Below are 17,454 nucleotides of genomic sequence, written 5' to 3' on the forward strand. Positions count from 1 at the left end.
CAATAGAGTTGAGTGTAGGTGGGGAGGTAGGGAAGGGATAGGTCAGTCCGGGGAGGACAGACAGGTCAAGGGGGCGGGCTGAGGTGAGTAGGTAGGAAATGGAGGTGTGGCTTGAGGTGGGAGGAGGGGATAGGTGAAGGAAGAACAGGTTAGGGATGCAGGGACGAGCTGGGCTTGTTTTGGGATGCTGAAGAGGGAGGAGAGATTTTGAAGCTTGTGAAATCGACATTGATACCATTGGGCTGCAGGGTTCCCAAGTGGAATATGAGTTGCTGTTCCTGCAACCTTCGGGTGGCACTGTTGGGGCACTGCAGGAGGCCCAGGATGAACATATCGTCTAAGGAATGGGGGGTGGGAGTTGAAATGGCATGTGACTGGGAGGTGCAGTTGTTTACTGCGAACGAGCATAGGTGTTCTGCAAGGCGGACCGCTTTGACCTCTGTCAATCACTTCTCATCCTTCGTCGTTCCAAAGAGAAAAGCCCTAGTTCTCTCAACCTTTCCTTGTAAGTCCTTCCCTCCATTCCAGGCAACACCCTGGTAAATCTCCTCTGCACCTTTTCCAATGCTTCCACATTTCTCCTTGTAATGAGGTGACCAGAACTGAACACAATACTGCAGATGTGGCCAAACCAGGCTTTTATATCGCTGGAGCATAACTTCACGGCTCTTGAACTCAATCTCTCTATTATTGAAAGCTAACACACCACATGCCTTCTTAACAACTCTATCCACCTGGTGGCAGCTTTCAGGGAACTGTGAACATGAACCCTAAAATCCTTCTGCTCCTCCACACTGCCAAGAATCTTTCCGTTAACCCAGTATTCTGCTTTCCAGTTTGTCCTTCCAAAATGAATCGCCTCACACTTTTCAGGGTTAAACTCCATCTGCCGCTTCTCAGCCCAGCTCTGCATTCTATCCATGTCCTTTTGTAACCTAGAACAGCCCTCAGCACTGTCCACAACATGACCCATCTTCGTATTGGCTGCCACGTATACCACATCCCCTTCTCCACCATCATCCATGTGTTTGGTCACCTCTTCAAAGAATTAATTATTGTTTGTGAGGCATGATCCACTCCTCACAAATTTATGCTGACTATCACAAATCAAACTGTGCCTTTTCGAAGTGAGCATAAGTCCTATCTCTCAAAGCCCGTTCCAATAATTGTCCACCACTGACCTAAGACTAACTGGTCAGTAATTTTCGGGGTTATCCCTGTTCTCTTTTTTGAACAAGGGAATGACGTTTGCCTCTTTCAAATCTTCCGGCACTATACCCGTGGACAGTGAGGACGAAAAGATCATTGCCAAAGGCCCTGGGATCGCGTCCCTCACTTCCCATAGAATCCTTGGATAAATCCCATCAGGCTCGGGGGACTTATCTATCTTCATGGGATCGTGTAGGGGGAGGGGCTTAGATTAGTTCACAGGTCGGCGCAACATCGAGGGCCGAATGGCCTGTTCTGCGTTGTATTGTTTTATGTTCTATGTTCAACTTGCTCAGAATTCCTAGCACATGTTCTTTACTAACATCAACCTCCTCTAGCCTACCTGCCTGTTTTACAACGTCCTCCTCTACAACAAGGTCCCTCTCAGTTGTTGTCAATACTGAAGAAAAGTATTCATTACGGACCTCTCCTATCTCTTTAAGCTCTGTGCACAAATTCTCTTTACAATCCTTGATTGGCCCTGCCCTTTCTCGGGCCATTCTCTTGTTCTGCACATACGTGTAAAAGTCTTGGCGTTTTCCTTGATCCTATCCACCAAGGTTTTCTCATTTTCCCTTTAAGCTCTTCTAAGCCCTTTCTTCAGCTCCTGTCTGGCTGACTTGTATCCATCTGGAGCCTTTTCCGTTCCTCTTTTCCTAAACCTTACATAGGCCTCCTTCTCCCTCTTGACCAGCCGTTCAACCTATCTCGAGAACCAAGGCTCCCTCACTCGACCGTACCTTCTCTGCCTGCTAGGGATAAACATATCGCGCGCATGCAGTATGCATTCCTTAAACAATCTCCACATTTCTGTGGTGCTCTTCCTTGACAGCATCTACTCCCAATTTATGTTACCCCGTTCTTGCCTAACTGAATTGTAGTTACCCTTCCCCCCCCATTATAAAGTTTATCCTGCTGTATGTACCTATCTTTATCCATGACTATCGTGAAAGAAACAGAGTTATGATCACTACCGCTAACATGCTCTCCTACCAACAGGTCTAACACTTGGCCCGGTTTGTTGCCAAACACCAAATCCAAAGTGGCCTCTCCTCATGTTGGTCTATCTATATACTGTGTCAGGAATCCTTCCTTAACGCACTGGACAAAATCTGCTCCTTCTAAACTATAACAACTAAAATGTTTACAATCAATATTTGGAAAGTTGAAGTCGCCCTTGACTACAACCCTATGACTTCTGCACCTTTCCAGTATCTGCCTCCCAATCTGCTCCTCTACTTCTCTGCAACTATTAGGGATCTGTTTTAAAAAATACCCAACCAAGTGATCCCAGCTCGTCGCCACCTCCCTAACCTGTCCTTCCTCCCACCTATCCCCTCCTCCTACCTCAAGCCCCACTGCCGTCTCCTACCTACTAACCTCATCCCGCCCTCATGACCTGTCCATCCTCCCTGGACTGACCTGTCTCCTCCCTACCTCCCCACCTTCACTCACCTTTACTGGCTCCCTCCCCAGTTCTTTGACCTTTCTGCCTCCTCTCCAGCAATCTTTTCCTCTATCCATCTTCTATCCGCCTCCCCATTTAATTCAGAACCTCTTTCCCCCCCTCACCATTTCTGAAGAAGGGTCTCGGCCCGAAACATCAGCCTTCCTGCTCCTCTGATGCTGCTTGTCTTGCTGTGTTCATCCAGCTGTACACTTTGTTATCTCAGATTCTCCAGTATCTGCAGTTCCTGCTATCTCCCCCAACAAAGTGACTGCTCCTTTATTGTTCCTGACCTCAAGCCAAACTGACTCGGTAGGCATACCATTCTCAAACTGCCTTTCAGTAGCTGCTATACTCGCCCTGACTAGCAATGCCACTCCCCCACCTCTTTGTCCACCCTTCCTATTACTTTTAAAGCATCTAAATCCTGGAACTTCCAATATCCATTCCTCTCCCTGAGTTAACCAAGTTTCTGTAATGGCCACAACATCGTAGATTTAAGTACCGACCCGTGATCTAAGTTCATCCGCTTTATTTCTGATACTTCTTGCATCAAACCATCTCGGCGTCCACAATTACGCTCCATCGACCATGTTTCTTTATAAACCACCTCACTCCCTGTTGTGTCTATTGGAAGGCCAAATACCTCTGAATTATAAATCCGGTTCCGTAACCCCTGCCAAACTAGTTTAAACCATTCCGTACAGCACTAGCAAACCTCCCTCCCAGGATATTTGTGTCCTTCCGGTTCAGGTGCAACCCATCCTTACTGTACAGGTCCCACCTTCCACATAATGGAAGCCCTCCCTCCTACACCAGCCCAGTAGCCACGTCTTTAGATGCACTCTGTCCCTATTTCTTACTTCGTTATCATGTTGCACTGGTAGTAATCCAGAGATAACTACCCTGTTTGTCCTGGACTTCAGCTTCCATCCTAACTCCCTGTACTCGTTTTTCGCATTCTCAGCCTTTTTTCAACCTATGCCATTGGTACCGATGCGTACCATGACTGCTGGTTGCTCACCCTCCCTCTTTAAGGCTCTTGAAGACACGATCTGAGCCATCACGGACCCTGGCACCCAGGAGGCAACATACCATCCTTTCATCTCGTTCGCGTGTATGTGCCTCTTAGTATTGAATCCCCCACTACAATTGCTCTCCTATTCTTCCCCCTTCCTTTCATTGCCACAGGCTCAGGCTAGTGCCAGAGACCTGTCCGCTATGGCCTTCCCCTGGTGGGTCATCTCCACCAACAGTATCCAAAATGGTATACTTATTATTGAGGGGAACGGCCACAGGGGATCCCTGCACTGTCTGCCTATTCCCTTTCCCCTTCCTGACAGTCACCCAGCTACCTTTTTCCTATACCTTGGGTGTCACCACCCTCCTGTAACTCTTCTCTATCACCCCCTCAGCCTCCCGAATGATCCAGAGTTCATCCAGGTCCAGTTCCAGTTCCCTACCATGGTTTTTCAGGAGCTGGAGTTGGGTGCACTTCCCGCAGGTGAAGTCAGAGAGGGCACCAGCAGTAACCCTTACCTCCCACATCCTGCAAGAGGAGCATGCAACTGACCTAGCTTCCATTCCCTCTACTCAAGATTTCCAGAAAAAGGATAAAAAGAAGCCTTACCTTACCGAACTTCCACACGTGTAGTGTTTCAGGTTTAGCCAATCCCCGAATTTATCTGTTTCTTCCTGGCTTGCATTCCCTCCACACACCCGCCGCTGAAAACAAGAGGGCCGCTTGCTGCGCGAGGTAAGTTTTTTTTTATACAGGGAGAAACAAAAACCGCCTTACCTTCCCGTCGGCGCATTGGCTCGCGCTGCTGCCGCTGAAAACAAAAGGGAAAACAAATGAAGGATGTAAATGCATTACAGGAAGTTTGGAGATATTTTACAAGACTAAAGACAAAGTCTAGTCCCACACCTGTCTCATATGTTCTTATGCATATTTTTTGTGCAGTGACTTCTGGTACAGGTACAGGGTTATGACTTTGACATCATCTACAAAACTTATACTGAAATGGCCACTTAAGATGAGTTGAGCAGATAGCCAAAACTGAATAAGGCTGCAGATGTTCCAATGGATTGACAAGTCAATAGAATGGACTTCAAGGTGAAATGTGTGCTCAGAGTTGATCTATTTGATTTATGGTATTCATATTATCAGCTTCAATCAGAAACTGCTAATAACCCAACTGAAGGCACTGTGGAAGATTATCTCCAAGGGTTGGCCCGACAAAATAAAAGATGCCAGACAATCTCAAATGCTGTTGGCCTTACATCGATGATCTCAGTATAGAGAGAGGCATTATCTTCAAAGGAAAACCAATATCTGCAGCTGAAGCTGTCTGCCAGCTTCGTTACACTTCACCAAGGACATGTGGGTATAGAGCAGACAGCATGATCAATATGTGATACAGCCTATTGGTCAGAGATTAAGAGTGCTATATTTACAATCATGAGGTCTGAGAGGCATAACAGAACCACTAGCCATAGTGAATTGAAAACCTCTACATTTTAATGATATTCTGTCAGTTCCTCAGTCCAAAATCGCCATTGATCTGTTTACCATGAATGGAGGCAACTCCTTTGTGGTCACCAATCAGTATTGATTTCTAGAGATAATAGGAACTGCAGATGCTGAAAAATCCAAGATAACAAAGTGTGGAGCTGGATGAACACAGCAGGCCAAGCAGCATCTTAGGAGCAGAAAAGCTGTCGTTTCAGTCCTAGATGATGAAGGGTCTAGGCCCAAAACATCAGCTTTTTTGCTCCTAAGATGCTGCTTGGACTGCTGTGTTCATCCAGCTCTCAATCGATAATGAATACTTCAAGCACGTTCATGGCAGACACATTGTGCACCTGAAGTTACCATTTCTGATAATGGGACGCAGACGTTGTTAGGATATTTGTATCAAATAGGGCATGAACCACTCAGTGTTCTTACCATCACATGGTCTCACTGAGCGAATGGCTATTAGGATAGAATTCACCCTGAAGTTTAAGAGGGAGAAGCTGGAATCAGATATAAAGATATTACAATTGAGTAAATGTAGCTACAAAGACATGAGGGAGGAACTGGCCAGAATTCATTGGAAGGGGAGTGTTGCAGACAGGATGATAGAGCAGCAATGGTAGGGTTTCTGGGGGTAACTTGGGAGGCACAGCAGAAATTCATCCCAAGGGGAAAAAAAAAAGCATACTAAGGGGAGGTTGGCAGGGACAACATAAAGGCAAAACAAAAAGCATACAATGTGGTGAAGATCATTAGTAATCATTGGGAAGTCTTTATAAACCAGCATAGGACAACTGAAAAAAGCAATAAAGGAGAAGATGAAATATGAGAGTAAGCTAGCCAGTAATATTAAAAAAAAAGAAAGAGTTTTTATTTAGATATATAAATGGTGACAGAGGGGGAAGAGTGGACTGCTGAAAAATGAGGCTAGATAAGTAATAATGGGGAACAAAGAAATTGTGGAGAAACTGAATAGGCTTTGGGAAGTCTGAATTTGTAGTTCTGACCTGCTCTTACAGCCCCAGTATTTATATGGCTAGACTGTTTTAGTTCCTGGTCAGTTTCTCCACAGCGAAGAGGGATGACAGATCCATATACGACCTTTTCTAAACCACAAATAAAGCCCTGTTTGTATGCTAGCTGGCAGACCACAACATAATAATCTGAACCGAACTGTGCATCAATACAGAGAAATCGATGCTTTTTTAGTGTGTGATCAGTTGTCAGTCATTTTGTTTCATGTATACCCACAAAATAAGGTAGAAATATCAGTGAAGCATGCCTGTATCTTTCTGAACAATCTCTTAATCTTTCCGTTTAGAAGCCGGACCAAGAATATGATGTGGTATGGTGTGCTTGGTACCAAAGAGTTACTGCAGCGAACCTATAAGAACTTAGAACAAAAGGTGCAACTTGAGGTAATGCTTTGTATCTTCCATAGTGGGTAAGCAAGTCAAACCGCAAGAACACCTAATCAATGCAACTGATGCAGTCGTATTAATACATTATTAAATCTCATTAATAATGGAATGTACTTATCATGCCTGGGTACTGTTATTCAGTGAATATGATCTAAGAGTTCTCTTCGCAACTAACTCCGTTGGGACTGTTCAAAACATCAGTGTGGCAAAGTTTGTGATTGGTTTGTTACAACAGCTATTTGCGCAGTAGTATCTGAAACAGTTTGAAGTATAGTGGTACTGTCTCTCTCTTTTTGCTCTCTTTCATTTTCAGGTGCTGTTAATATCTCCAAGGGTTTAGGCACCCCATCTTCCCCCCACCCCCCCCCCCCCCCCGCCCCCCCACACCGATCGACCCAAAAGTCCATACTGACTCCCTAAAGAGCATCCCACCTCAACCCATTTCCTCCTATTCTTTCCCTGTAACTCTACATTTCCCATGGCAAATCCACCTAACCTGCGCATCTCTGGACTGTGGTAGGAAACCCACACAGACACGGAGAGAATGTGCAGACTCCACATAGACAGTTGCCTAAAGGTGGAATCAAACCTGGGTCCCTGGCGCTGTGAAGGAGAAGTACCAACCACTGAACCACCATGCCGTGTACAACAGTAAGGCTTACTGACGAGTGACTTGTAACGTGCTCCTCTTCCTTCACAAGGATACACAGTACTAAATAACTTGGATGAAGAGACGCAAATATTCCAGAACACAATGCAGTTGAATGGGAGGACATCCCCAACCGAAAAGGGTTTCTCAAGATGGAGGCTCCCACGGAAGGCGTAGGCAAATGTTGTGTTATGAACAGCCTTGCTGTTATTGGGGAGCACAGTTAGGTACATTGAGATTCGTGTGAGTCACAATGAGGCAACTGATCATATGTCTCTAACATTAGTAAGAGAGAAGACACCAGTCTAGAATGAAGTTGGAAGAGGGGTCTTAGACACTGCACTAGATACAGTTGTTTGACAACCCGCTATATACAGATGTAAATAAAGGACTGTAAATAGAGAGTTAAGAGTTTTACTTTTAATGAGAGCAAATAACCTCTAGGACAGTGTATGTACTGAAATCCACAACCAAGGGGCTGCACCAAGCTGGTTCCTCAATGTGCAGGTAACATTGTTGGCTTAACGTACAGGAAAAAGCACACAAGGCCTCCTCCAAAGCAAGGCCCAAACACCTGAATCTCTCCTAAAATGAACCCTTCATCCCAGAAATCAGTTAAATGTTTTAACTTCTGTGAAGTTCTTCTGATGTAGTAATGTCATTTCTTAAGTAAGGAGATCAAAACTGCACATAAGTAACACAAATAGGGAAGCGATTGGAGAAAATTCTGAAGGAGCGAATTAATACCCATTTAGAAAGGCAAGGGTTAAATAGGGATGGTCAACGTGGCTTTGTCAGAGCGAAGTCATACCTTTTGAAAATGTGGATGAGGAAAGTTCAGTTGATGAAGTTTGTGTGAACTTTAGCAAAGCTTTTGACAAAGCCCCAAATGGGAGATGATTGAGAAGGTTAAAGCTCATGGAATTCAGAGATGGATCAGAAGCTGACTTAATAATAGGATACAAAAAGTAGTGGTTGAAGGCTGTTCCGAGTGACTGGGAAGTGGTATCCAGCAGTTTACCACAAGAATCAGTACTGGGAACCTTATTGTTTTCGATGAAAATATTGGGGGTGGGAGTTGCTGTTAAATAAATTTGCAGGTGACACAGCGATTGGTTGAGTGGTTAGTGGCAATGAAGATGGCTGTAGATTACAGGAAGCTATAGATGGTCTGGCCAGATGAGCAGAACAGTGGCAGATGACATTTAAATGTAAGGTGATCCACTTCAGAAGATGAAACAAGTATTTAAACAAGAGGGAGTATTTAATGAATGGCAGGACACCGGGTAGCGTAGAGGAACAAATGGGTCTTGGGATAATAAGGCGGCATTTGGGTCACTTGTTTTCATCAGTTGTGGCATAGAGTGTAAGAACAAGGTGATAATGTCGGAGTTGTACAGGGCGTTAGTCAGCCCACAGCTGGAGTTCTGCAAAGTTCTGTACCCCTTTCCACTGCTATTACATCCTTCCTGTACTGAATCTCCCCTTCCCCTACTGCATCCCTAAACCAGCCCAGTTCGTCCCCTCCCCCCACTGCACCACACAACCAGCCCAGCTCTTTCCCCCCACCCACTGCATCCCAAAACCAGTCCAACCTGTCTCTGCCTCCCTAACCGGTTCTTCCTCTCACCCATCCCTTCCTCCCACCTCAAGCCGCACCCCCAGCTACCTAGTAACCTCATCCCACCTCCTTGACCTGTCCGTCTTCCCTGGACTGACCTATCCCCTCCCTACCTCCCCACCTACACTCTCTCCACCTATCTTCTTTACTCTCCATCTTCGGTCCGCCTCCCCCTCTCTCCCTATTTATTCCAGTTCCCTCTCCCCATCCCCCTCTCTGATGAAGGGTCTAGGCCCGAAACATCAGCTTTTGTGCTCCTGAGATGCTGCTTGGCCTGCTGTGTTCATCCATCCTCACATTTTATTATCTTGGTACAGAGGAGGTTGCCTGAAATGGAGAAATTGAACGAGAAGGAAAGACTAGATAGGCTTGGATTGTTTTCTTTAGAGCAGAGAAGACTGAGGGGCGACATGATTGAGGTGTATTTGATTGTGAGGGGTGTGGAAAGGGAGAATAAAGAGCATCTGTTCCCCTTGGTTGAGAGGTCGATCATTAGGGGGCAGGGGTTTTAGGCTGAGGGGCAGGAGATTAAGTGAGGATTTGGGAAAAACATTTTTCACTCAGCGAATGGTGGGAATCTGGAATGTACTGCCTGGGAAGTTAGTGGAATCTGGAACCCTTGCAATCTTTAAAGGATATTTGGATGAGCATTTGAAATAACATAACAGTGAAGGATATGGGACAGGTGCAGGAAATTAGCATTCACGTGCTTTTAGTGGTAGCTGTTTTTGGTGTAGACTTAGTGGGCCGACGGGCCTTCTCTGTGCTGCAGGAATCTATGAATCTACTCCAGAGCTGGATCTCTTCAGTGCTCAGTATAACTGTAGTATAGCTTCTCTGTTTTATACTTGATTCCCCTTGCAATAAATGCAAACGTTGCATTGCCTTCTTAATCATTTGCTGCATCTTCATAGCAACTCCATGAATAATGTAGCTATTCCTTAATAATGGGTTCTCAAATTTTCATACGACAAATGTTAGGATAACTGGCCTAGTTTCCTGCTTTCTGTTTCCCTTCTTGCTTGAGTGGACATGTTACACTAGCAGTTTATAATCTGCTTAAACTTTTCAAGAATATAGGATATTTTTGAAGATCGTAAGTGACATACTTACTATCTTAGCAGCTACTTTTGTTAATATCCTGGGATGCAAACCACCAGGTCAAGGGGACTTGTCAGTCTTTAGGTCTGGTAGTTTTATCAGTACACCGAATGTGATTGTTTTAATTCCTCCTGTTCTCGGCCCTCTCAATTTTCAAGTTTTCACAGTATGTAATTTGTGTCTTCTACATTGAAGCCAGATGTGAAATTCTCTAGCCTCATCCTGTTGGACCCAGCGTTCTATGCAGTTATTCTTTTCCTTTTTGAAATATTTTACATTCCCAAGCTATCTCTTGATCATACTCCATTTCTTCCCCAATGCTGTTTAGTCATTCTTTACTGCTTTCTAAAATTTGTCCAATTAATGTTTAGATCCCTGCCTTGGTAATCTTGTAACTATGTCACTGAAATGGCAATCATCAGGTCATATATGTTTATTTCTAATTGTGCTGTCAATTAATCTGTTTTATTATGTAAGTTCCACACTTTCACATGCAGAACCTTTAATTCAGACTTCTTTCTATTCTTGCAAACTCTAGTCTTATTTGGTGCACTAGTAGGTTTGTTCTCTCTGTTCCTTCTTGCCACTCTCTGGTTATTGTTACCCTGCTCTATTGCTTAGCCCTTTCTGTTAGTTATACCACTTCGCTCCTCAGGTGATCACTCATGCATATTAAAGCCCAACCTACTGCCCTAGTTATATGACTTGGGCAAGCACCTCTTCCAGAATGGTTCAGGTGAAGGCATCCCAATGATACAGCTCCCATTTGTACTGATACCAGTTCCCCATGAACCAAACCCACTTCCCTCTCACCTGTCTTTAAGATACACATTCTACTTATGCTTATTTGCCCTTTGCAATTAGACATCTCAAATAATAACCCAGAGATTGTTAACTTTGAGTTTCTGCTATGTAATTTCGGCCCTAGCTCTTCATTTTTCCTGAGCAGAACTCCTTTCCTAGTTTTATCTATGCCATTTTACCCACCTAAATGAGGACCACTGGATCCTCCACCAGCAGCTTCCCCTTCAGTTCCCAGTTGATCCCCCATTGGACGCACAACATAGCCTTCTGGACTCAAGCTCTCAAGCTGTAGAGAACTGTTCTATCCTGACTATGTTGTTTCCTGTTACAAAAACATTTTTATTCACTTCCCAGCTTGAAAGGTTCCTTGTGCTATGGTGACAGTCTGTTCATCCACCCTGCAGCCTCATTCTTGTCCATACAAGCTGCAAGAATCTAAAACTTGGGGAAAATTGCAAGAACTGAGACTTTTGCTTATTACTTGCCTGACTCACAGTCACAATCACAGCCACCCCATAAGCCCAGACCCTATCGACAAAATTTGAAGCTCCAATCAATCACTCCGTGGCTTAATTGCACAACTACTACCAAGCAGGCCAAGTCTTGAAAGATACATCTACCAGACCAGGCACGTGAGGGAACCAATAAGATGGAAGATCCCACTTGATTTTCTCCTTGTTAATCACCCCGTTGCAAATACCTCTCCATAGCAGTGTTGGTGAGATCAACCACTGCATATTTCTTGGTCACCATTCTGCCACCATTGCTGAATAGGATAGATTTTATCAGTTCTGGAAACTCAAGACTGGATATCCATGAGGCACAGTGGGCTGAATTGTACTAAGGTACAGTCTGTAACTTCATGGCTAGACATCTCCATGACTCGACTATTACTGCCAACCAATGGAATCAGCCCTAGTTCAGTGGAAATGTAGGAGGCCATGTCAAGAGCAGCAGTAAGCATACTTGAAAATGAAGTGTCAACCTTGTGAAGCTACAGCACAGACTTACTTTCATGTCAGACAGCAGAAATAGCATACAATACAATGTAAAATGATCCCACAAACAAAACCCTACAGCCCTGCTGCAAATTTTGGCAGAAATTAAACAGCTCAATCGAACAGAAGCCTCCACAAATGCCCTCATTGTCAAGAATGCTGGAACCCAACACAACAGTACAATAGAGATAATGGGAACTGCAGATGCTGGAGAATCCAAGATAACAAAGTGTGAAGCTGGATGAACACAGCAGGCCAAGCAGCATCTCAGGAGCACAAAAGCTGACTTTTCGGGCCTAGAACCTTCATCAGAGAGGGGGATGGGGAGAGGGTTCTGGAATAAATAGGGAGAGAGGGGGAGGAGGTCTGAAGATGGAGAGAAAAGAAGATAGGTAGAGAGGAGAGTATAGGTGGGGAGGTAGGGAGGGGATAGGTCAGTCCAGGGAAGACGGACAGGCCGAGGAGGCGGGATGAGGTTAGTAGGTAGGAAATGGAGTTGCGGCTTGAGGTGGGAGGAACGGATGGGTGAGAGGAAGAACAGGTTAGGGAGACGGAGATAGGCTGGGCTGGCTGTTTGATGCAGTGGGGGGAGGGGACGAACTGGGCTGGTTTGGGATGCAGTGGGAGATGTTGAAGCTTGTGATATCCACATTGATACCATTGGGATGCAGGGTTCCCAAGCGGAATATGAGTCCCTGTTCCTGCAACCTTGTGCAGGTGAACATCTGCTAAATATAGAAAGTCATCTTGGGGCCTGGGATGGGGGTGAGGGAGGAGGTGTGGGGCAAGTGTAGCACTTCCTGCGGTTGCAGAGGAAGGTGCCGGGTGTGGTGGGGTTGGAGGGGAGCGTGGAGCGAACAAGGGAGTTACAGAGAGAGTGGTCTCTCCGGAAAGCAGACAAGGGTGGGGATGGAAAAATATCTTGGGTTGGATTGTAGATGGCGGAAGTGTCGGAGGGTGATGCGTTGCGTCCGGAGGTTGGTGGGATGGTGTGAGAACGAGGGGGATCCTCTTGGGGCGGTTGTGGCGGGGGTGGGGTGTGAGGGATGTGTTGCGGGAACTGCAGGAGACGCATTCGTCCCGTTCCCTCCCACTGCATCACACAACCAGCCCAGCTCGTCCCCTCCCCCCACTGCATACCAAAACCAGCCCAGCCTGTCTCCGCCTCCCGAACCTGTTCTTCCTCTCACCTATCCCTTCCTCCCACCTCAAGCCGCACCTCCATTTCCTGCCTATTAACCTCATCCCGCCTCCTTGACCTGTCCGTCTTCCCTGGACCATCCTATCCCCTCCTTACCTCCTCGCCTATAATCTCCTCTCTACCTATCTTCTTTTCTCTCCATCTTCAGTCCGCCTCCCCCTCCCCATTTATTCCAGAACCCACTCCCCATCCCCTTCTCTGATGAAGGGTCTAGGCCCGAAACATCAGCTTTTGTGCTCCTGAGATGCTGCTTGGCCTGCTGTGTTCATCCAGCCTCAGCTTTTGTGCTCCTGAGATGCTGCTTGGCCTGCTGTGTTCATCCAGCCTCAAGCTTTTGTGCTCCTGAGATGCTGCTTGGCCTGCTGTGTTCATCCAGCCTCACATTTTATTATCTTGGTCTATCTGACTGCTTGTATATAAATATATATAATTGTATATGTTGGTATCTGTCTCCAGTCATTTTGAGTCCTGGTCCAAAATGTAAAAGTATTTTGTAGATGCAGATTGACATAAATTGGTGATCCAATCAATCTTGCCTTAAAGTAATTTTAAATGTCTGGCTCCTTGGAACTTCAGCACTACATTGTCTTTGGAAGCATTTTGAAAGCTGGTTTAGACATTGATTTATTGTCAACCATATTTTATATCATTCCTATTAAGAGCATGGTAGTAATATTGTAGAATGACACCGTTTAGTGTATTGGCAAAGATGTTCAATTAGTCTCTTGCACTTGATCTTTACCTTTTGTAAGTTAGTGTTGAATTTGCTTCTACTAACCTTTCAGTAGGTACATTGCAGATGACAACTGATCCTGCAAAATAAATTTATGACATCTCACCTCATTCTTTTACTAGTCACCTTTAAATTGGTGTCCATCCGACTGTCAAGCCATCTGCCAAAGCCAACAGTTTTATTTTTCTTCCTCTATCAAAACCATTCCTTATTTTGAACACTTCTCTAATTTCTTGATTTTGTTTTCTGCTGTACGGAGAACAAACCCGTCATCTCCAGAATGTTCTCATCGCATTCCTGTTTTTTTGCTGTTTTTTATCCAGTAAATTTCTTCAGAAACATCGCCGTTCTTCTGAAAGTCCAATTCCCAGAATTAAGTACTTGATCTGAGGATTAACTAGCGTTTTACTAAATTTTGTTACAACTTTCTCACTAATTTAAGATTCTATTAGTAAAGTGATACACTCAATACGTTTTTCTAGCAGATGTCACGATTTGTTCCATGGGTATGCACAGTGCTGGTCTTTCTGCTTTTGCAATCCTTCAGAATTTTGGGGCAGCATGGTGGCTCAATGGTTAGCACTGCTGCCTCACAGTGCCAGGGACACAAGCTTGAGTCCACCTTCAGGTGACTGTGTGGATTTTGCACATTCTTCCTGTTTGAGTAGGTTTCCTCGGAGTGTCCAATTTTCACCCACAGTCCAGGCTAGGTGTTTTGGCTGTGCTGAATTGCCCATAGTGTCCAGGGATGCGCAAGCAAGGTGGATTAGCCATGGAAAAATATCAGGTTACAGGGATACAGTGGGGGATCTGTGTGGGATGCTCCTCAAAGGGTCGGTGTGGATTCATTGGGCTGAAGGCCTGCTTCCACACTTATATGGATTCTTTGATTCTCTGCATTTTGTTCACAATGCCTCTGCTGTTCTTCCCAAAATGCATAAGTTTCAATTTCTCTGCATTAAATTTCATCTGCCCTATGCCAGGCTCTTTTATTGGCTTGATTTTTATGACTTGACTCACCTCATTGTTTAATGCATTTTTCAGTTTCAGGAAAAGAGATCAACAGCAACGCTGAGAGTCATCTCACCGTTACCTCTCCCAACTGCAGTCGAATAGAATGGAAGAATGGACATATGGACATGCACTATTTAACTGTTGATCGAGGCAGTCTTCTTTTTTCACCCAGTTTGTTTTGTATCTTACAGTGTGATGGACAATACATTCCCCTACCTAGTCTTCAGGGCATTGCTGTATTAAACATTCCCAGCTATGCCGGAGGAACTAACTTTTGGGGCGGTACAAAAGAGGATGATGTAAGTTGCATGAAGAAGATATGGATCCTTCTGTCAAACACAAAATAATTGCACTTTGTGTGTGAAGCATTACTGCTGTCGTCATTTGGATGTAATGCACCTACATCCACCTACTAAGCTGCTTCAGGGGCTGCAGAATTCTGGCATTGAATCCTGTTATTGTTTAGGAACTGTTGCCCCAATCGTAATCCTTTGTAGTCAATCGTGGAATTGTACTGCATGGTCTCCTGAGCCTCTCTAAGCAACGTCATAGTCAGTCAGATTTCCACATAGGACTTGCCCGAACAATTCAAATATATTCTTTGACCTTCCTATTGCCAGATACCATGTTAATAAACTAAGGTTCTGAGGAAGGGTCACCAGATCCGAAACGTTAACTCTGTTTTCTGCCAGACCTGCTGAGCTTTTCGAGCAACTTTGTTTTTGTTCCTGATTTACAGCATCCACAGTTCTTTTGGTTTTTACCATGTTAATAAATGTCCTTTTAAAGATTGTATGAATTTATTTCAAAATATGCTGCAATAACAATGCTTAAGGTTGTGCCAAAACATCAGAAACTAACTGTATTGTCTGGTTAAAGAACCATTTGTCTCTCTCTGTCACACTTATCCATCAATCATTTCTCATGTATTTTAGTTTTCTCAGTAGCCAACAGAAATGTGCCTACCTATTGCATTCTAACAACAGGAAAAACATAAACTAGATACTCTCGGAAGAGCCTTGATTTTAAAAATCAAGAGTATAATTGTTTAAAAAAAGTTTACACCATTTTGTACAGTAGGAAAAGTCAAATTTGTCTCATCCCTTCCCTTCAATACTGACCATCCCAATACTTGCTGGACTCTTGTTTTCTTAACTGCAGCTTCACCAGCTCCTTGACTGCTACTGCTGTCCAAGTTGAGCCCTGGCATCAACTGACTAAAGCTGCCTTTCCAGCTTTTTGCCAATTCTGCAGATTGTTGTCTGTTCTGAGCTGCCTCAACGTTATTCCTAGAGGTTAGGCAGAACCAAGTGATTCTTGAAAGGTTATTTAGCACTAAAGATGGGGTGGAGGGCACAAGGCAATCAGTGTTTGCACCACACATCTTGAATTTTTCTCTTGCCGCCTGCCCCTGACTTACATTGATTGTATCCTTTAAATTGTCATTAAATTCAAAGCCACTGCATAAATTAGAAACTTCACATCAGAGTCTAGACCATCCAGGATGATCTAGTGCTCTAAAATCAGTCTTCAGTGTTCCACAACTTTATATTAATAGGGGTATTGAAATTATTACTGATGACTTTCAAAACTGTTGTTGAGTTTGCTTTTTAAGTTTATTGTTCCCAGTTTGAAAACTTAGCTGATTGGTAGAGAAGGCTAAAGATTTCTGTTGGTATAACGAAGCAGCTGATCACTTTGAGTAAATGGGAAACCACAGAATAGTGTGTGTCCACCCACTAGCATTACCGCCACTAATGTCTATCCATATACCTTTGTGACCATGTAAGGGTGAGTGTTATGATTTTGACCTCTCTTTCAGTGCTTAATTCAAATAGATGAAAGCTTGTGACTGCTGCAAACTGGTAAGGTAACATTGCTGATAACTGCTGTTGTAATAGGAGGGCCAATTATAAAGTTACGACATACAACTTCTTTCAAAGGTAATGCCTTCTCTGCCAGACCAGAAAAGGATTCACTTTGCAAGTGCTGAAATGCTTTGCCATGCAGCTGTTTGGTCTTTCCCAGAGTTATGACGTTTCTGTTCTTCTAGATTTTTGGTGCACCCTCATTTGATGACAAGATCTTGGAAGTAGTGGCTGTGTTTGGAAGTATGCAGATGGCTGTGTCAAGAGTTATTAAACTCCAGCATCACCGAATAGCCCAGGTGGGTATGTTGCCCATAAGATGCTTTAATATTTGAAGCAACTGTTTAATCGTCAGATGAAAAGTTTTATCTGCTGTTCTATTGGGTTTTGAATTTTTATAGAATAGCTTTGGAACTATGATCTTTTTAAATCGTCATTGTTTTTTTCATCATCTTGCATCTCAGCTCTTCTTATCTCCTGGAGCAATCTGCTTTCTTCCATGATACTTTGATTAAATCATTTGTGCAAGTTGAGATTTTATTGTCCAGCATAACCAGCGACGTTAGTGTCTGAATTTGGATTGTACTTCACTTTGTTCTTGTTTTAACACTGAATCCAGCTGAAATTACCATTGATCGTTGATCATTGGTCATTACTGTGATAAAGAAGACTTCTCCATTATGCCAGAAGTGAAATTTCTGACCAGTGTCTGCAATACCTCTGGACATCAAGGAACAGCCTGTGAGAAACTGTAAAGCAGGATCTTCTGTGACTGTGTGAAGCACTGGATAATGTTTGTTGAGGAAACATTAACTGGCATCAGGTTAAGTACATGCTAACACCACAAATTCTGCTTAGTTGAAGTAACGC

The 17,454-nt window shown here is 44.2% G+C and overlaps 1 protein-coding gene across 4 annotated transcripts in view; it reads left to right on the forward strand.

Moving 5' to 3' along the window:
- Positions 1 to 17,454, forward strand: part of dgkh (diacylglycerol kinase, eta) — a 529,882-nt gene that overhangs the window by 443,404 nt on the left and 69,024 nt on the right. For all 4 annotated transcript variants that reach the window (XM_048541055.2, XM_048541057.2, XM_048541059.2 and 1 more), the window contains 3 exons: positions 6,496 to 6,592; positions 14,908 to 15,015; positions 16,770 to 16,883. In XM_048541055.2, coding sequence (XP_048397012.2) covers positions 6,496 to 6,592; positions 14,908 to 15,015; positions 16,770 to 16,883 — 319 coding nt within the window. The remainder of the gene's footprint in view (positions 1 to 6,495; positions 6,593 to 14,907; positions 15,016 to 16,769; positions 16,884 to 17,454) is intronic.

Source organism: Stegostoma tigrinum, chromosome 12 (genome assembly GCF_030684315.1).
Source record: "Stegostoma tigrinum isolate sSteTig4 chromosome 12, sSteTig4.hap1, whole genome shotgun sequence".
NCBI classification, from domain to species: domain Eukaryota; kingdom Metazoa; phylum Chordata; class Chondrichthyes; order Orectolobiformes; family Stegostomatidae; genus Stegostoma; species Stegostoma tigrinum.